This window comes from Mytilus californianus, unplaced genomic scaffold, assembly GCF_021869535.1.
Source record: "Mytilus californianus isolate M0D057914Y unplaced genomic scaffold, xbMytCali1.0.p SCAF_12, whole genome shotgun sequence".
In the NCBI taxonomy this organism is placed as follows: Eukaryota; Metazoa; Mollusca; class Bivalvia; order Mytilida; family Mytilidae; genus Mytilus; species Mytilus californianus.
In genome coordinates this window covers 28,305,184-28,327,993 of record NW_026262604.1, presented here as the reverse complement: position 1 = coordinate 28,327,993, position 22,810 = coordinate 28,305,184, and the positions used below count along the sequence as shown (strand labels likewise).

General features: G+C 31.8%; 2 protein-coding genes across 3 annotated transcripts in view; both read left to right on the top strand.

The window, feature by feature from the left end:
• The window catches only part of LOC127721643 (carboxypeptidase inhibitor SmCI-like), a 90,459-nt gene extending 80,526 nt beyond the window's left edge, over nt 1–9,933 (top strand). The window contains exons 1-2 of one of the 2 annotated variants that reach the window (XR_007991370.1): nt 8,425–8,573; nt 9,639–9,676. Coding sequence is in view for 1 of the 2 variants with exons in the window: in XM_052228417.1 (XP_052084377.1) it covers nt 9,639–9,823 (185 nt within the window). In the remaining variant the exon portion in view is untranslated. Of the gene's footprint in view, nt 1–8,424; nt 8,574–9,638 lie in introns of those variants that run through there. The other variant, XM_052228417.1, reaches the window with a different exon arrangement.
• Nucleotides 1–22,810, top strand: part of LOC127721644 (carboxypeptidase inhibitor SmCI-like) — an 85,868-nt gene that overhangs the window by 21,043 nt on the left and 42,015 nt on the right. The window lies entirely within an intron of this gene.

The following is a 22,810-nucleotide window of genomic DNA, read 5'->3' as shown; positions in this document are numbered from 1 at the left end:
CATGTTGGTTACGTCCTCATTTTATATCCTTAATGTATTGATTTGGCATCACAACACTCATACAGTATACTTACTAGTGCGAATAATGCATCATAAATTCAACAAAATTTATTTGCCTTGAATATGTTCATTACCTAACATTTATCGTATAACAATTGCTCTTTTTGAGTCAAACAAAAGTGACACGACTGTTCACAACGTGGAAGATTGGTATCCCCGACAATATCTTATCTATTTCCCTACATAATAAAGTGTGACTTGTGTTTATTATGAACACTCTTGCTGGTTAATCCACATTTTTTATAAAATGTACATGCAACATTGTTACAAGTGTGAGATATATTCAAATGTACGTCCGAACGTGTTTTTATTTTTTATATTTGGATATAGACTAGCATGTCTGAAGTTGGCAATTTTGTGTATTTGAATAGCAAAAAAAAACGATTATAACATGCATTAGTACATTAAAAATACATCAATAAGCGAAGCACTTCTTTACATCAATTCCTTTTCAATTGAAGACATCTTAAGTTATTTTATAACAACATTAAATAAAGCAAATTTTTTTATATACAAAAAAACAATACAGCAGTTATTTCAAACAAACAAAATAAAGAGAAATTAACAACTTGAACACAGTATTGCTTTACACTGGAACAATTTTATTTGACATAATTCTTGCTATCATTGAAGACAATTGGTGTTAGATCGAGTGATAATGTTTGCGACCTGCCAACAGTTGTTGGTCCATGTCAAGCATCGATAAAAAGATTTCATTATAATGTACAGACTGGGCGGTGTAAAAGGTTCTTCTATGGGGGTTGTGAGGGCAACTATAATAATTTTGAAACGAGACAAGATTGTGTTACTGCATGCAAAAAACGAGGTATTTGTATATTTTATAGTCTCTCAACTATACAGTGTTTATGTTTGTAGATATGCGACAATAGTATGCTGTGTCCATGAAAAATGGTACGGTTCAGCAGATTAAATTGAACAAAACTACAGTTATCTAATTTATTTAGATTAGACAGATATGTCTTGAATGTAGTTAATTCACATGGTTATAAACCGAAAGTTTATAAAACCTTCTTATATTGCAATTTTAAAGTGTCCAAATACCTATTACACATTTAATAGTTTTCTTAACATTAACGCAATCGAATGAACAAGATGTGTGTATCATATTAATAGTAACAAATACCTCTAATGAGATTTGTACATGTGATTACCTTAGAGAAATGATAAAGCAGCTAAATAATAAATTGGACGAAGACTTAAAGAGGCATTTGCTGTCAAATTCATTTTCCAAACCATACTCAAATTCTCAGATATGATTTTTAATATATCAAAGTGTATATCCAAGTAATTGAAAGTCTTAAATAAACAATTACAAATGCATTGACTAGATAATATGAATCATGATTCTTGTGTATTTAAGTCTATATGCCATCTTTTTAACCAACATGATGACATTCAAAGACTGCCGACTGTCATATTACCGATATAACATACATTTAGACATAAATACATGTAGGTAGCGAACACTTACATTTTGATTTTTCTTAGTCTCTATGATTAGTAAAATTATATTAATCATCAAATTATCTTATACGAATGTTTGTTTTTTTTGTGAGTGTGTGAATCGAATCAGTCAACAAAATTGTTCGGCCTTGTTTCACTTTCATGTTGACATTCTGTTCTCTTTAATAGCTTGACAGTGATACTTTGATAGTCTCGATATTGTACTGAAAGAATCATGTCAATAATATTGAAATATATATTTTTTAGTGTGCACATTACCAAAGCTGATTGGGAAAGGTCAATTTTCTAGACCAGGGTGGTTTTACAATACCGACTCAATGAAGTGTGAAAGATTTATGTATGATGAAATACAGGGCAATAGGAATAATTTTCGAACCAAAAGACGATGTGAGCGACTTTGTAATGGTGTTAGTGAGTACACTATGGACATAATTGTTTTAAAAAGGAATGTAAAAATAATTGAGAGTATATGTTAATGAAAAAACAAACCAAAAAGCACTAGAAAATATACAGAATATGAATGTCCAAATACGGTCGTATAAGTAACGATGGAAAAATTCCATACAAAATAAACAGTATTCGTTTGATGTATCAACCCTCATAGTGATACTTAAAGACAATTTGAATTTAAACAAAAGCAGTTGAACGGCATTAATTTATCTGATAAATTCATCACATGTATAACTTGCAAATTTTTTTCATACACTTTACAAATTTTGTTCCTTTTATTTTATGCATGAAATATCAAGTAAGGGGATGAAATTATATGTTAAAATAATTTGGGTGATGTATCTTTATTTTAAGTAGTGATTCGATCCAGGTAAAATAGGTAAAATAATTAGTATGTCTGAAGCTGTCAAACTCAATATAGACCCCCTTAACATCTAATTGTCAATATTTTGAGTTAGAGCTGGTTAACGTTTCTATAACTTTGATATTATTTGTCCCATAAGCAGTACACTATAATGTTAAACTATTTTTGAGATAGAGCTGGTTCGACTTAATTATTATTTTTCTTTAATTTAATTTGTTGTCTAAAAGAAATGCACTACGAAATAACTGTTAATTTGGGCCATTACATTATGCCGATATCAGTACTTTTACATCTTAAAATTTAAGTTGATCATTCATGTTATGCTAACAAACGTTGTTTCCTAAAAAGGTGTACTTTTTCAATTGTTTCAAAAGAGCAAATATATAACTCGATTTTTTAGGAAAAAACATATCAATTCATTAAAGTTTTCTGAGTAAAATGAACAATTACGTGTTCAACAATATTTTAAGTTACATGCAGAGTAATCATAATAGTATATGTTTCAGAATAGTTGTTCTTGTAAGTGAAAAACGTATGATATTTTTACTTTCTGATGTTCGATCGCTGCTATTTGTACCGGTTGATTGAGACGTACGATTTTTCAAAATTACTATAATTCTGAATATTTAAAGAGGTATATCCATGTAAACCACACCCGGGATGTCCTGCGCCAAATCCAGGTATATGTCGTGGAGCTATTTATAAAGTCGTCAATGGAGTGAGATGTTTTCCTAGGTGCACATATCAAAGGTGTAAAAAGGTGATTCTATTACAAAAGGATGCAGTAAACTGTATATTGGAAAACATTGCAGTGTATGAGACAGAAAGTAATAATCGTAAAAAGTCAAATCACAAAAATACCGTTCGCCGAGGAAAATTCAAAACGGAAAGTCCCTAATCAAATGCAAAATTTAAAGGCTCAAACACATCAAACGAATGGATAGCAACTGTCATATTCCAGACTTGGTACAGGCATTTTCTTATGTAGAAAATAGCGGATTAAACCTGTAAATTGTTCTATTTTATCCTTTGAGATCCCCCAAAACACGTGCAATCCAGTATAAACAAATTGTGAATTTTGGAATGTATTCCCGACACCGACAATTCAAAAATCTTTAAATATGCCCCAGTTTCTTCTCTGTTCAAGTGTTGATGACTTTTAAAGTATAAACATCACTTCCTTTCAAAAGCAAAAACACTTTCTTTCACTTCGTATTTGATTTTGGCTCCGCAACTTATTTTATTCAAGCTGCAATGGTGAGTCTTATGTAGATGAAATGCACGTTCGACGTTCCAATTTTAAACGTGTGATTATTTTTTTTACAAACAATATAAATAGTAACTCATGTACCATGAGGCACGTGTTTTAACTAGAAATGTAACTTAATTTGTATAAAATTAGAACACTCTAAACAAAGAGGTGAAAAGCAGTAAATTGACATTCAAAATTTATAAGTGAATGAGAAAAACCGAAAAAGACGAAACAAACAAACATCCAATAAAAGCTTATCAAATTAACAAGTCATGGTACTTTAATTTTTACCTCTTGAACACAGTAAAAGGGAGGCGTGATTTACATTTTGCATTAGCCTATATTGATAAATTATTATATTCCAGCTTGTTTGCCGACATTCTTGTTAATTGGATTTTTTGGAAGTGTTTTTCATCTTTTATATAACATGTATAAACTGAGGGTGTTTTTTAGGGTTCATGTCCTACTAGCTCCCCCGTCCTTCCATGTAATTCAAGATGCAAACCAGAAACCGACAACCTATGTCCGGGTGATCAAATCTGTTGCCAACAACGTTGTTGTCGGGATCCAATATTATGTAAGTAAAAATGTAGATGTATCTATCGTGTTGCTAAGTCTTTAGTTTTCTATTTGGTGTCATCTATACTATTATTTGTCTGTTTGTCTTTTTATTTTTGGCCATGGCGTTGTCAGTTTGATTTCGATCTATGAGTTTGACTGTCCCTCTGGTATCTTTCGTTCCTCTTTTACTTAAAAAAGTACTTAAATTGCAAAGTTAAGCCACTTTTAGCCATATAAAAGAGGAGGATTGTTACGAGCTATCATGTTTTCCTTGAAATCGCAAAAAAAGTAAAATACTTTAAAAATAATGTTGCTTCTGTCTATAAATTAAAAGTGTGTCAGGACAGAAACTTGGGAAGGCACTATGAGATAATAAGTGAAAATGATAATTTATAAGTTACGTGTTTCCGCTTTATTGTGGACGCTGAACCGTAAACATTTGAAGCACATTGTTGTAAAAATACCCGGAAAATCGAGGAGCCACATGATCGAGAGAGACATAAATAGACATTTTATAAACAAATTGAAACAAAATGCAATTTTAAACAGGTTTTGTCAAAAAAGTAATGAGTCAAGGCTTTACCAAATGGTATTGAACTCAAACTAACATCTTTTATGAATACATCTTGTTGCCAAATATATTTTGTGGCTAAAGCCTTGGCATATATCTAAATAAAAATGACAATATTTGAAATTAATGCTACTTTGGCAGATTGTGCAGTTGGAATAAATGCTAGAAGTTTGAAGACTATACTCTATTTTGATATAATCCGATTGTAGGCATTTTACAGTAATGCACGCCAATGGCAATAACTGTATACTTATGCTTTTTATAGTAAAATATGCCGATGATTAACTGTTATTTTCTTGTTTCCCTAAGTGCAATTCGTTTGTAAACAGTACAATTCTGTAGAGGGTTGGGGCTTTCAAGTATGTTGAACCCTGCCACATTCTGTATGTACATCTTCCAAGTCAGAAGTTTTTATTTCAGTGGTTGTCGTCGTTTGTTGCTGAATATCATACCTGTTTTTAGTTTATTCTTTGTAAATAAATCAAGCCGTTGTTTTATTTTTTTATTTTTAATTGTTTTCAACTGTCATTTCCCAGACTTTTGTAGCTTACTATGCGAAAAGGGTTTTGTTCATTGTTGAAGGCCGTACGGTGACCTATAGTTGCTTACTTCTACGTCATTTGGTGGAAAGTTGGCAATCATACAACATCTTCTTGTATTTATTATAAAATGAATCTTTAATATTCTTTTCACTACACCACATTTCGCTTGTAGAAATGTTTTCCATTATTTAATGCTAACATGTGTATAGTCCGATGTTCTGTACGACCATAGCTTATATTGACGATGCAATCTTGTGATCATTGTATGTTTTGACAGAAACACATACCAATAGGAAGATATTGCATATATGACAGAAGCCGATGTTACAGTATACTTCGTTGTATGCTTTTAATAGTTGCACAGTCGTTCTGATATCGAATCAGTTAAAATGCTTATACAGTAACACTAGAACTTATTATATATAGTTTTGCGGTAAATACATGTCTATGGCAATATTTTTACCTGCACATTTGTATTTGCTATGTTAATCATAACATATCTTTAGTACCAAAGGCAGGATTTTGTGAAAATATATTAAATTAGTATATACTAGAACTAACCGGCAACATCGCAGGTCCGCGACTGAATTAAAGTACCCACGCCTTATGCTCAACCTGGATTCTTAGTATTCGTATTGTCATTTGATACAGTCATGCTGGTTATAAGATCACAGTTTTCTCTGCTTTCACAATCTTTCTGTTTGAATCCGCCTGGTTTTCTTACTACAACAGGAAACTACTTGTAGATAATTTTTTTGGTCAAGGATTGAATTTTGTAGTGTTTATCCTTGTTTAATGACGATGTTTGAGTGTGATTATTACCAAATCCCAAATACACCGTTTGGTTGTGCGCCTGAATGGGCGAAACGTACATATTAGGTAACAGGTAACAGGTGCTTTTGGTATCGGTATCGGATTCGACCTGGAACTTGTTAATTATTGGTAATAACAATTATGTGGAAAACAAAAGGGTCTTGAATGGTGTAATTTTCAATCAACACCATTGTCCTATATTAGTTGTTTATAAAGTTGAATTCTTTAATTCGTCGTTTTATTGTCATGCCGGCTAACAAATTGGACCTCGTTATTTAAGAATTATAGATATTTAATAGACATGACATGTTCGGCCGTATTGAATTTAATCGAGGTTTGATTTTTTTAGTGTGTACATTACCAAAGTTAATTGGAAAAGGCCAGTCATAGTCTCTTACACATGTTAATGGTAAGTTGATTTGAATGCCAAAGGCAGGATTTTGTAAAATTATCTTAAAATAGTACGGTTGTTTATTGACATGACATGTTCAACCATATTGAACTTAATCGATGTCTGATATTTTAGTGTGTACATTACCAAAGTTGATTGGAGAAGGTCAGCCATCTGTTCCTAGATGGTTTTACAATGCCACATCACTGTTGTGTGAAAAGTTTAAGTATGGTGGAATACAGGGCAACGAGAATAATTTTAGAACCAAAAGACGATGTGAGCAACTTTGTAATGGCGTTAGTGAGTACAATGTGCCTAGTTTTTGAAATTGTTGGTCATAAATATGGATTGAAAAAATGAGAGTATAAGTTAACGAAACAGCAGAAGAAAATAAAAATAAACACCTGAATAGCAAAATCTGGTCGTACAAGCAACTATATAAAATAGTTATACACAATAAAGCAAGCACATTGACACTTGTCTTTTGAGGTATCAACCTTCTTAGTAATATTTTAAAGAAAATTAGCATTTTGAAAAGCTGTTGATGTGAGCTGCTTATGAATCTTAATAATTATTTTTCGAAATTCGATTTTTCTGGATTAGGTAAACAGATTCATACTGTATTCGTGTATATAAAGGATATGATGGATATAGTAGAACAATACTGCAAACCAACCACAAAATTAAGGAACGATACACAATACTACCGATTTAATTACATTTTGCAGATATTCGTAAATTTACATACTCAAAATACAGTTTATCAGATAGAGTGAGCCAACACATGGTATTTCATGAATAGGTATAATATTATCTTATGTTTCCAAGTATCAAACATTACTAGTAACATGGTAATTAAGGGATTCTGAGAAGGTTAATGTTGTTTTCGTTCGACAATATTCTTTCTTGACATTTTAGGATGTTCGCTCCTCTTGTTTTTGAGTTTTTGTTAGATATTCGGAATCCTCTAGTATTATCCATGCAGTACCATTACAAATTTTGCACGCTAACCCCTTCTTTTCTTTTCATAATTTTATTATATATAGTTTAAAAAGCTATATTTGAAAATCTTATAAAATCCATATTATTTTTTCATTGATTTTGAAAGAAAAAAGGTGCTAATGTTAAATATATGAAAAATCTAGAGAGAAACATTTCCCGCCAAATTTTGATGGCTTATACATGTTATATGTCGACAACAAGCACACGGACCCTTCATTTTTTCTGCTTTTTTAGTTCCTTAAAGGTATAAAGGTATATATTTTGAGAATACTTGTTCTTGTAAGTAAACAAAAATATGAAAGTTTATTCCTTTTTTTTATCGGTGCAGTTTGTACCTATTACAATTACATACAATTACATTAACATTTGTAATTCTGAATATTTCAAGAGAAACATCCGTGTAAACCACACCCAGGATGTCCTCGCCCATTACCAGGTGTTTGTCGGGGCTATATATATGAAATCATCAATGGAGAGAAGTGTTTTGCTGGATGCATAGATCCAAGTTGTAAAACTTTGTGTAGACTTTGTAAATTGTACATGAAAGTGAAATTTAATGTACAACGGTGCAGAAAATAGTATGAAGAACACAATTGCAGTATATGATAGAGGAATGCGAAATTGTTATTATTTAATTTGATACATGTACAGATCCTTTTGAAGCACACTAAAGTATTGCGATCTAAAACAAACAAATAGCAATCGTGGGAATGTATTTCTGAGATAACAATTAAATAAATATCAAAACATATAACGGTTGCTACTCTGTTGACATTGGAAGAATCATATAGTATAGTAAAAAAGCAAAACAACACTTAATTGACTACATGATGCAGCGCTCTACATTCATAGTAACATTTTAACATATTAATTCCAGTTTTGTAATTCCAACATTGTTGTAAACTGGATTTATTTGGGGTTGCTTTTCTTATTTGTTTATAAATTGAGGGTGTTTTAGGGTTCGTGTCCATCTAGCCCCCCAGTCCTTCCATGTAGGTCAAGATGCGACCTAGAAAGTGATTACCAATGTCCGGGTGATCAACTCTGTTGCCAGCAACGATGTTGTCGGGATCCAATTTTAGGTAAGTAAAAAATATTCATATATCTTTGGTCTTTTATAAATCAAAGTGTTACTAACTTAAATGATAAATCTAAAGCAACACATCTTTTCTTAATTTTGTTTTGAAATCAGTTTCGCTAATTATAAAAATGCTTATAATCTTTTATAGCTAACTATGTGGTATGGGTTTTACTCATTGTTGAAGGCCGTATAGTTGATTAAAGATGTTAACTTCTTTGTCATTTGGTCTCTTGTGGAGAGTTGTCTCATTGGTAATCATACCACATCTTCTTATTTTTATATTAGGTGTCTCCCCGTTTAATGAAAATTAAAATGATCGAAGGACTACTATGAGTTACCCCCTCTTTCGTGAATGTAGAAGACCGGTGTAGAAACGTAAATCAGTAGAAATTATTATTATTTTTACTTCCTTTTTTATTCTGTTCATTAATTTATTTTTATTGATTTAATTTCAGTTTCTTATCATTTTTTTGGTCTTGTTAACGCAAAGTACATACTAACGTATCTTTTGTGTTTTTACTGAAAATAAAAAAAAAAAATCTTCGGACTTCATCGCCCATCCGTCTCTCCCTAACCCTCCATCGTAGCTCTTTTTCTTACAAATTACTACCAAGAGTGAATGTGGAATAGAAATAAGGTCACCATTGGTCTTCTTCCGACCGGCAGTAAAATCCTTGCGTCCGTTTGGCTGTGCGGGATGTAAAAATTTGCAGCCACGTCCGGTCAGACTGGAAACGTTAATTTTGATGCCTCGTTTAAAGAGAGTGCCACGCTCTGAGCACGTTTAGAAACCCTGCAACAGCTCTTTGATGGGTCCGTGGGCTGCCTGTTACAAGGCTAACTTTATGTTTATTATCCAATATACCCTCATTTTCTAGTGGCAGTCTAAAACCTACCTATTGTATTTATTGTTAATTTGTTCTCGTCCTGAATATGCAGGGAACATTTGCCACCGGACGCTAAGTCACCAACAATCATTCAATCATTCGCATTCGATTTGCTGGTTTTTAAACATTAGTTTGTATCGTTAGCGTTGTTTTTAACAATGCATTTATTTTATTTTCAGAACCAAAGAGGGGTGATTGCCCAAAAGATCCAAAACCAAGGAATTGCTTTTTAAGAAAATCCGAATGTTATTCAGATAGTCAATGTAAAGGGAAACGGAAATGTTGCAGATTTTCATGTCAAAAATATTGTGTTGATCCTGAAGATGACCGTACCGTTATTATGCTTATTAATGTTGAAAATTAAAATAATAATCTTTAGAATTCGGAATATGTATTCATTTTATATTAAAACGATCATGTATTTCTCTTTGTCTAGTCCCTTTCGATTTGTGATAATTAAATTAACTCACTTACTAGACGCCTTTTCTGTTACATCTTCTATCAGTAGCTACAATTACTATACATTTGCAGAAAATGGGGATGGATATAGTATTTGTCAATACTGACAGCAATAAACAACAACATCAAAATACATATTAAATCGCATCTTATTTTTGCTATTTCAACTCCTGTTCTTAATATTGTCCCGTGTCATCCTTTTGGAAGTAACTAGATAAATCAAATTCGGCATGCGACATCTGCAAAAGCGATAAAGGGTTACATTAGCCATTAAGTGGACACTTGCGTACACTAATTTTCAGCCAAAGCGTTAAATATAAGTTCAAATTCACAACTGAACAGTAGACACTTATTTAAAAAGTAAAATAACAAAAATACCGAATTCCCGAACTCCAAGGAAAATTCAAATCGGAAAGACTCTTATCAATTGGCAAAATCAAAGTTTATAGCTAGCTAAACCTATCAATTTTTATGACAGTCGAATAAAATTCCATTATATTGAAAACAAGGTATGAACAAAACAAACAGACATAATAGGTGACAAAATATCAAAAAAGGGGTACATATAATCTTAATCACTATAAAAACAAACAAATATGTCAACAAAGAAAAGGAAAATGGCATATAGACAAAGCACATTTAGCAAAAATGAAAAACAAAAATACAAAAAATAACCACAGCACAGCAACACATTATCAGGATGCATAAGTACCGAGCCACGTCAAAAGAATATTGGCAAAAATAGACTGAACAGTTAAGGTTAATAATTTACAAAGACAATTACAAGAACACTATAACATGAAAAGAAGATGATAAACAACGTCAGTACCTAGAAACTTTACATCAAGACCATTATGTTTTATATTTGAAGTTGATACGGAATATTTATCAACAAGGTCTTGGTATCTTCCGATGAACTTTTTTAGAGAGAAGACGAGCAGTTCTTTAACATAACCCTGGTTCATCAACTTTCTGCTCAGACATTTGTGACATTTTATTAAGTATGGGTACCAGCTGTAAGCTCTTGAATACCGAATGATTTCGGAAATGTATATCCCATATGCAGTTGAAGTTGGCATATTGCTACTGCGGTTTGGAAAATAACCGCTTATGTCAAATTCGAGGTATAAGTTTGAACATGTGGCGGAGGAAGCCGTGTCCTTTAATTTCTAGTTCTGGAGGATATATTAATGGAACCTATCACAAAAGTTTGGATTTTTAAGGGAAAGTACATCATCAATATACCTGAATGTGAAACTATAGGATTTGGGTTCTTTGATCTACTAGTTTTTGTCAAGTAACTTAAAGAACTCCGACTCATATGAAAATAAGAAGATCGTAATGGATCGTTAAAAGACGTCAATTTTTTCAATAATTTTAATGAAATTCCGTCAATATAAATCGTGCTACACTCTGACCGCAAGTTTTCAACAACTGTGCTGTTACTATTGTCTATAAAAAAGACTGACACCACTTTAAGAGGAGGAGCCGAACTGATTTGATCAAAGAACAAATTTTGTTTTAGAGTTTGGTTTGAATTTAAAAGTCAGTTTTCGTGAGGATTTCACTTCATCCTATTTCCTCTTATCTTATTTTCATGTACTTTGTTGATGTTAAAGAGTTTACTGTAAGATTTTTTTTTACATCTGTTAACAATTTAAATTTTATGATTGATATATTACAGAGAAGTATATAAAAAATATACTTTTTTTTCTTATCCTCCCCCATTATCAACACTCATGAATTCTGTCAGTGTCATTGTTCTGCTGGTAGTAGTCAATGCACTTTATATGTCCACAAGTGGACCACTAGAAATATCAACTATCGTCTGCTGCCCGTTATTTGCATGCTTTCTAATCTCGGTCAATATACTAATGTCATCATGAGGCATTTATTTTTAAAGCAGACATAGCTACATGCGCATGTTTTGTAAAAGTTCAATTTTTTAGCAACTTCATTGGCTCTTATACGCCGTGCAAGGGTATTCAAAATGTGGCTTAGTAGCCAAAAAACCAAGTTTACAACTGCATAATCGAAACTATAAAACATGAAAGCTGTATATTTTGAGAAGTTGCTCACATAAAAAAAACAAACACTGCAGATGTTTCTGTACAGAAATTTACTGTTAAGAACATTAATCAAACAGGTTAGGACTGCTTCAAAGTATATTTTATCGAACACACACCGAAGACATACAAGACATAATAACTGAAAAACAAATAATTAAAATATTACATGCACGGCAATTCAAATATTTAAACAATTTATATTTCGTTAATAAATAAAATGTAAAATGTCTTTTCCACGATGTTATAAATCATTAAAAACCTCTTTTGATGTGAATTTGCACATATAATAATCTGTTTAAAACTTTGATAATAGACTACACTAAAAATATTTATACTTAACCTTTCTTAAGTGACTATTAAAGTTTAATTAATATGATAACAAAAGGTATAGATGAATACCCCCACGCGGTTACAAATGAGGAAAGCTTGGGCAATCATAGATCTATATTCGTTTTAAATATCAACCAAAGAACTGGACCTTCCTTTATTTTGTTGGATACATAAAATGCACAAGTGTCCTTACAAACAATGTAATATTGATTGGTCTGTATAGTGCTCCACAAAACTCTATAATTATTAACCTCAATTGTATTAGCAATGAAAGCCGGGCTTCAAGGTTAAACCACCTATTCTAGAGGTGGCGTGAATCAGATGTGGTTACAAAAAAAATCCAAAGATCTTTTAAACTACATATTATCTAAGACACTTTAATCTTGCTATAATATAAAACATTAGACCTTTCTATATTTTACATAAGTATTCCCCATTCCAAAACCAAAAACAAATTGAAAGAGTTGGTCCCTGTCTTGTTTCATAAAAGAGAATTGACAACGTTGGTACAAATATTTTGTCGTAGATATTTCCATGGAAACCAACTATCTTCATTTTTTAGCAATTTATTTCATTATCCATATGAAACTAACTTCATACAGGAAATTACTGGGGGAAAAAAAGATGTTAGCAGTGTCCTTCATTATACTTTTGTCAGTTTATTTTCGAATTATGAGTTTGAAAGTCTCCGTGGTATCTATCGCTTCTCGTTTACCCCAGAAAATGAAAAGAAATAATAATTTCAATCTACTGTTATGGTAACGGTGGATGTTTTCAAACTATCTATTAGATATGAGAAGATGTGGTATGAGTACCAATGAGACAACTCTCCATCCAAGTCACAATTTGTAAAAGTAAACCATTATAGGTCAAAGTATGGTCTTCAACACGCGTACGGAGCCTTGGCTTACACCGAACAGCAAGCTATAAAGCAAATCTTCACATCTACTTAGGATAAGTATCATTCCTGAAAAGTTTCATCTTGATCTTTTAATATACAAAGCTGATAGAACAAAAATGATAAATGACATAGGAATGTGAAGGTACCGATATACCTGTTCTCGATATTGTCTTGATTTTGACTATTTGCAAAACGTCTCTAAGGTTAAAGGGAAACTTCGCAAAAAAATGAAATATTGATATTATGTTCATTAAATTGAGAATATCAATTCTGTACATGAAGCCATCTTGAGATCTTATCGGGTTAAGAAACTACGTGATATCTATAAAACACAAATGATCAAAACAAAGCAGTAAATAATGTCGACCAAATTGAGTGTCGATGTCTTGTCAAGCGTACAGTTGTTTTATCTGACAAGGTAATGACAAAAGCATAGTCACAAAAAATGAATATATCAGATATGGTTGTGCAACCTTTCCTAACTAACTTGATACGGAAAATATATAATTATTTTTTTTAAATAACTATGGTCCGTCGTTTTTAAACTGTTTTTTTTTTTTTACAAAGTTTTTGAAACAAGAAATTTAAATGGGAATTAGTTAAAAAGTCAAAGTTCAAAGTCATGAATAAGTGTTCCGTGTAAAATTGTTTTCGAAAATCTAATTTGTTCATAACTCTTTTATGTAATATACTTATTTAAATAAATTCGGACCTTCCCTTATCTGATCACCAGCATGGTTAAATGAATTATCCCCAGAGGTATTGTCAGGTGACACGTCCAGGTATTCAAGCGATTTCCTGTTGGGCTTTAAAACTCTTAATACACAATTACATAATGCAAGTTCATGCATCGCTTCACTTCTGAGCGTATCAGTGTACATGGCCGGTAACTTGTAACTTTCCATTTAAAAACTATCAGGTGTAATATACATCTTTGTCTCGCGTGTCCGACAGTGATATACTAGTCATTACTAAACTCTTACGCTTGTTTATAAATAACATTTCTGGTGTAAAGAATAATATTTATGAAAATCTAAATAATTCCAAAAAAAGATTTGACGACATAAAAATCTATTTACATTTTCCAAGGGTAAATTAGGGAAAATGTAAGTATATACTCGTTGTCAATAATTATGTATAATTTCAAATATACAAATATTGATATAACAAAACTCTACGCACTTGTAGATCATTGGTTTATACGCCTAGATAGAAAGTTACGGAACTATAGATACTCGCAATTTAAAATATATACATGTATATTGAATATAAGAGAGAAACATCCAGAACCAATCTGATTTAAATACAGGTCGATATCTAAACTTGCTTTGGTTCGTCGAAGTTATGGACATAGTAAAATCACAGATTTATTTTTCAATTAGATTGTTTTCGAACAGTTTAAGAAATTCGTCATCATCGCAATTGTTGGTTATAACGTAGAATAACGTGAACATGGTTCTAATTGTACCTATTGTCAATTTTCTAATTCCGACATACATGTAATATATGCCACTGGACGTACACTAATGATCCCCAAAAAGCCTATTTGAAGAAATAAAGAAACTTCACTCCGGATAGACTGATAGTAGTTGTATTAACGTCTGATCAGCTATTTCAAGTTTATATGTCCCTGTTATTTTTATAAGTTAACGCAGAGACATGTATACATCTCTAGTTAACGATAATCAACTATATAAATATCTTAATCTCTTTCTTTTTTTTCCTCTTTTTTTTTTTTTTTTTTGGTTGTGGCAGGAACATATACATTGTTAGATGTACTGTTTCCAGGTTGAGAGAGGGGAATGGGGGTTGGGGTTGGAGGTCACGTCTATCGAAAGTTACAAAATAAGAACGTCGTATTTATGAATTTACAAGAAGAATTCTGTTCTTGGATGTAGTTTTCTTTTTTTTTTTAGTTCAGTGATATAAATTGAGAAAAAAAAATCTAGTCAGAATTTAAATCGTTTCCCACCCAAGACTCCTCTAAAATCATGAATGGTCATGCTTCACAATCATCAGAATTTTCTTTGCATTGGTACATTCTGTATCGGTAGTGATTTACCTTGACATTTCCAGGTATAACACAGCTACTTGTATATTACATGTATTTGGTTAGGTGACGTCCCATAAGGTCTTACGTATACATGTTCACATTTATAATGGTTTCGGATATAACAAGGTTTTATGACATTCACACTTCTGCGTGTTCTGTATACCAAATTCTTATCTTATTTTCAGACCAAATGAGGATGTGAATATTTTCCTGGAAAAATATTGAGTATCAAATTAATTTCGGGATTTTTTTCTTTCTTGGTATTTAATCACAGAAATTTAAAGAATATACTGCTTGTCCGCTTTAGGAGTATTCTTGTCAGTTTCGAACAGACATATATATGTGTATATATGTCTCTGGTTTAGAGTGGGTTTATGAATGAATGATAAGTCTTGCAAAGGTACAAGATATAAAGCACATTGAAAATATATTCCGCCGGTCTGTCTCTATTAAAAAAAGGAAAGTTGACGTTAGATTGATTGTTATTTTTTTAAAACATCATTGGTCAAATAGCTAAAGTATTTATATGTTGTGACATTAAACATATTTTAATAAGGGCATTCCCCATTAGGTAAATGAAAATCGCTTTGAACGGACCAAACTATACTAATGTAATTGATAATTTTCTCTGCACATTTAAATATTCAAGGTTACCGATCATAATTTAAAATAGTACATTTTTGGGTTTATACGCTAGTTTTCGTGGGCCATTTTTATTTATTAAATTATTCAATTAAAATTAATTCAGTATTTCGATGTTACAACATTCTATTCACCTATTTAATTAAACACTGAGCTAACGCAAAATATAAAAAAAAATATATAACGGCGATTCAGGTTTTTTGCCACCATATTCCTCCTCCAAAAATATTTCTGTCTCAAACTCGCACTTCTCTTTTATCATCTATACCAGATGTTTTTCACACCTGAAAAGGTCAACCCTTGAGGCCAAACAACACTCTAGTGAAGATCAAAAGATTAAAATTACATAATGCTAATCTTTTAAGTATCGTGAATTTAACCACGCCTTTACCAGGTAGTGTCAGAGTATAATACACATTGCTTTTGCACAGTACTAGCGGGAAATGTTTGCTAGACTGAAGTAAAAGGTGAGAATACAAACATGCATTTTACACTATAAGTTATATATTTTTGTTCAACATATCCGTCGGAAAAAAAATTCATAAAAATATTCTATTGTTGGTTTACTTTTATTACTATAGTCATATCAGAAGTCCCTTAAATATAAATCGTACATTTAATTTAAAAAGTTGCACGGCTGATCACTTTACTTTCTTTTTTATTAGTTGGTTAATAGCTTCGCAAAATAGTCGTCAAAGCGCTTTAAATCCTGTTATTAGATTATTAACGAGCAAGACTTAAAATGAGATTAATTCCACTCCCGGCATGCAATTAGACTAAAACCACGTCACAGTAGTCAGGAAGTTCAATAAATAAAATTAATAATTCCCAATTTTCTTCTTTATTAGTGTTCATATCCAGATAAACCTTGATGAATATGTGTGTATGGTATTATGAACACAATAAAATGATAAGTAAAAAATCGCGAATTTTCCCTTTAAACAAAAAATACTAAAATGACAAATATTTCACTTGTTAACTTACCTGAATTAAATACTTGTTAAGAAACTGTGCTAAATATCTTGTTTTATCATAATTGGATATGTTGAACCACGTATCAACAATGAATTTATATGTTATTGAAACATATTTGTAAAAGGATTTACCTATATAAGATATTGCATCGCTGCTTTAAAAGCTTTCAATGGATAAAATTGAGAATGGAAATGGGGAATGTGTCAAAGAGACAACAACCCGACCATAGAACAGACAACAGCAGAAGGTCACCAACAGGTCTTCAATGCAGCGAGAAATTCCCGCACCCGGAGGCGTCCTTAAGCTGGCCCCTAAACAAATATATATACTAGTTCAGTGATAATGAACGCCATACTAAACTCCAAATTGTACACAAGAAACTAAAATTAAAAATAATACAAGACAAACAAAGGCTAGAGGCTCCTGACTTGGGACAGGCGCAAAAATGCGGCGGGGTTAAACATGTTTATGAGATCTCAACCCTCCCCCTATACCTCTAGCCAATGTAGAAAAGTAAACGCCTATCAATACGCACATTAAAATTCAGTTCAAGAGAAGTCCGAGTCTGATGTCAGAAAATGTAACCAAAGAAAATAAACAAAATGACAATAATACATAAATAACAACAGACTACTAGCAGTTAACTGACATGCCAGCTCCAGACTTCAATTAAACTGATTGAAAGATTATGTCTTCATCATATGAATATCAGGCACAATCCTTACCGTTAGGGGTTTAGTATCATACCATCATAACATATATGAGAAGAACATAACCCGTGTCATGCATAGTTACTTCACTTCAATTTGAATTGTCACCACAAACACTGCAAATATCGAACCAACTTGATAAATGAGGTTCACAAGAAAAGATGCTAAAGCTTACGATCACAAAGAGATAACCGCACTCATAAGTCGAAAACGGTTTGACAATGCCATTATAAAATAACATGGAAAAAGACCAAAAGACAAACAAACAGTATACAAAACACAACATAGAAAACTAAAGACCGAATGACACGAACTCAACCATAAAGAAAACAGATATGATCTCGGGTGCTTCTGAACGGTAAGAAAAACCGGCAAACGGAGCATCACCATCGAAAAAAAAAGTCCTTTATTCACGAATTTGGTAAAAGGGTACCATGAGAGATTCGAATACTAAAAGCATGTTAAATCGCGATCGCATAATCGCATGACAATAGAAAATAAAATTTCTCATTCAAATAGTCAATATTCCAATTTTTAGAATCTAGTAGGTAAACACGGTTGCAATAAACACGATAAACAATAAATATGCTGAATCTGACTATTATATTCTTTTCAAAGATAGCCTTTGGTAGACCAGGACTAGCTCCAACGTTCTGCAACTGATGCGTCATGTGAAAGCTTTGCAGTTTGATTGACATGTGAAAGCTTCGCAGTTTGTATGACATGTGAGAGCTTTGCATTTTGGATGACATGTGATAGCTTTGCAGTTAACTGTGACATGTGAAAGCTTTGTAGTTTGGGTGACATGTGAAAGCTGTGCTGTTTGGGTGACATGTGAAAGATTTACAATTTGGTAAAATTATCAAACAACCGACAGGAGTGCAATACTTAAACACTAAACACTATTGACATGATTGAGTAATATTTGCCTGACTCTGGCAAGCTTCATCATAGACGGTAATACACTCTGTCTACTGTTGGTATACTAGAAAAGGTATCACATTTTTATTGCTATCTAATATCGTTAATTCTTATTTTCCAATAATTGTGTTGATAATTGAGAATACATCCTGAAAAAACTGAAACTTGTAAAACAAAAACGTGTCCATAGTACATGGATGCCCCATTCGCACTGTCATTTTCTATGTTCAGTGGACTGTGAAATTGGGGTCAAAACTCTAATTTGGCAACAAAATTGGAAAGATCATATCTTAGGAAACATGTGTACCAAACGAGAAAAATAAAACTATCATTTAGAAATGATTAACATTCTTTACTAAATAAATCATCTAAACATTATGGATTTATCAACCATTTTGAATCCTAGACATTATCCTGGAACGTATGGTGCCCCTTACATTGTTTTGACCTATAATTTGAACACCAAATGACATCACAAGAAAGTTTACTAAGCTATTTTTTCATATCTGCATTTGGTGATATTTAAAACTACAGATGTTACTAATCCGCTTACTCGTACCTTATCTCTATAATTTGCAGCGTTTGTTAAGCAATTGTGCATATTGTATTATATTTTTTTCTGGATAGGTGTTAATTGTACATGTCCAGGATGCAGTCAGGTCTACAACTGATTTTTGTGTTTCTCGCCTTGGTAAGTTGTGGTGATTATCAACATTTACAACGTTATACTGACTTTGATATGAAATTGCTTATAACTTTTTTTCACGCTATGATATTATTTTTTCAACTTTTTATATTCATTTGATATATCGATCTGGCACTAGATATGAATATTCTTAATTTTCGGATATAAACTTTAATCTACAGTGTGTACAATTATCAAGCTAGAAAAGCTTCAATAACAGGGCAAAACACTTCTGTCCGCTACATGTTGGTTACGTCCTCATTTTATATCCTTAATGTATTGATTTGGCATCACAACACTCATACAGTATACTTACTAGTGCGAATAATGCATCATAAATACAACAAAATTTATTTGCCTTGAATATGTTCATTACCTAACATTTATCGTATAACAATTGCTCTCGTTGAGTCAAACAAAAGTGACACGACTGTTCACAACGTGGACGATTGTTATCCCCGACAATATCTTATCTATTTCCCTACATAATAAAGTGTGACTTGTGTTTATTATGAACATTCTTGCTGGTTAATCCACATTTTTTATAAAATGTACATGCAACATTGTTACAAGTGTGAGATATATTCAAATGTACGTCCGAACGTGTTTTTATTTTTTATATTTGGATATAGACTAGCATGTCTGAAGTTGGCAATATTGTGTATTTGAATACCAAAAAAAAAACGATTATAACATGCATAAGTACATTAAAGATACATCAATAAGCGAAGCACTTCTTTACATCAATTCCTTTTCATTTGAAGACATCTTATGTTATTTTATAACAACATTAAATAAAGCAACTTTTTTTTTGATACAAAAAAAACAATACAGCAGTTATTTCAAACAAATAAAATAAAGAGAAATTAACAACTTGAACACAGTATTGCTTTACACTGGAACAATTTTATTTGACATAATTCTTGCTATCATTGAAGACAATTGGTGTTAGATCGAGTGATAATGTTTGCGACCTGCCAAAAGTTGTTGGTCCATGTAAAGCATCGATAAAAAGATTTCATTATGATGTACAGACTGGGCGGTGTAAAAGGTTCTTCTATGGAGGTTGTGAGGGCAACTATAATAATTTTGAAACGAGACAAGATTGTGTTACTGCATGCAAAAAACGAGGTATTTGTATATTTTATAGTCTCTCAACTATACAGTGTTTAAGTTTGTAGATATGCGACAATAGTATGCTGTGTCCATGCAAAATGGTACGGTTCAGCAGATTAAATTGAACAAAACTACAGTTATCTAATTTATTTAGATTAGACAGATATATCTTGAATGTAGTTAATTCACATGGTTATAAACCGAAAATTGATAAAACCTTCTTATATTGCAATTTTAAAGTGTCCAAATACCTATTACACATTTAATAGTTTTCTTAACATTAACGCAATCGAATGAACAAGATGTGTGTATCCTATTAATAGTAACAAATACCTCTAATGAGATTTTCACATGTGATTACCTTAGAGAAATGATAAAGCAGCTAAATAATAAATTGGACGAAGACTTAAAGAGGCATTTGCTGTCAAATTCATTTTCCAAACAATACTCAAATTCTCAGATATGATTTTTAATATATCAAAGTGTATATCCAAGTAATTGAAAGTCTTAAATAAACATTTACAAATGCATTGACTAGATAATATGAATCATGATTCTTGTGTATTTAAGTCTATATGCCATCTTTTTAACCAACATGATGACATTCAAAGACTGCCGACTGTCATATTACCGATATAAACATACATTTAGACATAAATACATGTAGGTAGCGAACACTTGCATTTTGATTTTCTTAGTCTCTATGATTAGTAAAATTATATTAATCATCAATTTACCTTATACGAATGTTTGTTTTTTTTGTGTGTGTGTGGATCGAATCAGTCAACAAAATTGTTCGGCCTTGTTTCACTTTCTTGTTGACATTCTGTTCTCTTTAATAGCTTGACAGTGATACTTTGATAGTCTCGATATTGTACTGAAAGAATCATGTCAACAATATTGAAATATATTTTTTTTAGTGTGCACATTACCAAAGCTGATTGGGAAAGGTCAATTTTCTAGACCAGGGTGGTTTTACAATACCGACTCAATGAAGTGTGAAAGATTTATGTATGATGAAATACAGGGCAATAGGAATAATTTTCGAACCAAAAGACGATGTGAGCGACTTTGTAATGGTGTTAGTGAGTACACTATGGACATAATTGTTTTAAAAAGGAATGTAAAAATAATTGAGAGTATATGTTAATGAAAAAACAAACCAAAAAGCACTAGAAAATATACAGAATATGAATGTCCAAATACGGTCGTATAAGTAACGATGGAAAAATTCCATACAAAATAAACAGTATTCGTTTGATGTATCAACCCTCATAGTGATACTTAAAGATAATTTGAATTTAAACAAAAGCAGTTGAACGGCATTTATTTATCTGATAAATTCATCACATGTATAACTTGCAAATTTTTTTCATACACTTTACAAATTTTGTTCCTTTTATTTTATGCATGAAATATTAAGTAAGGGGATGAAATTATATGTTAAAATAATGTGGGTGATTTATCATTATTTTAAGTAGTGATTCGGTCCAGGTAAAATAGGTAAAATAATTAGTATGTCTGAAGCTGTCAAACTCAATATAGACCCCCTTAACATCTAATTGTCGATATTTTGAGTTAGAGCTGGTTAACGTTTCTATAACTTTGATATTATTTGTCCCATAAGCAGTACACTATAATGTTAAACTATTTTTGAGATAGAGCTGGTTCGACTTAATTATTGTTTTTCTTTAATTTAATTTGTTGTCTAAAAGAAATGCACTACGAGATAACTGTTAATTTGGGCCATTACATTATGCCGATATCAGTACTTTTACATCTTAAAATTTAAGTTTATCATTCATGTTATGCTAACAAACGTTGTTTCCTAACAAGGTGTACTTTTTCAATTGTTTCAAAAGAGCAAATATATAACTCGATTTTTTAGGAAAAAACATATCAATTCATTAAAGTTTTCTGAGTAAAATGAACAAGTACGTGTCCAACAATATTTTAAGTTACATGCAGAGTAATCATAATAGTATATGTTTCAGAATAGTTGTTCTTGTAAGTGAAAAACGTATGATATTTTTACTTTCTGATGTTCGATCGCTGCTATTTGTACCGGTTGATTGAGACGTACGATTTTTCAAAATTACTATAATTCTGAATATTTAAAGAGGTATATCCATGTAAACCACACCCGGGATGTCCTGCGCCAAATCCAGGTATATGTCGTGGAGCTATTTATAAAGTCGTCAATGGAGTGAGATGTTTTCCTAGGTGCACATATCAAAGGTGTAAAAAGGTGATTATATTACAAAAGGATGCAGTAAACTGTATATTGGAAAACATTGCAGTGTATGAGACAGAAAGTAATAATCGTAAAAAGTCAAATCACAAAAATACCGTTCGCCGAGGAAAATTCAAAACGGAAAGTCCCTAATCAAATGCAAAATTTAAAGGCTCAAACACATCAAACGAATGGATAGCAACTGTCATATTCCAGACTTGGTACAGGCATTTTCTTATGTAGAAAATAGTGGATTA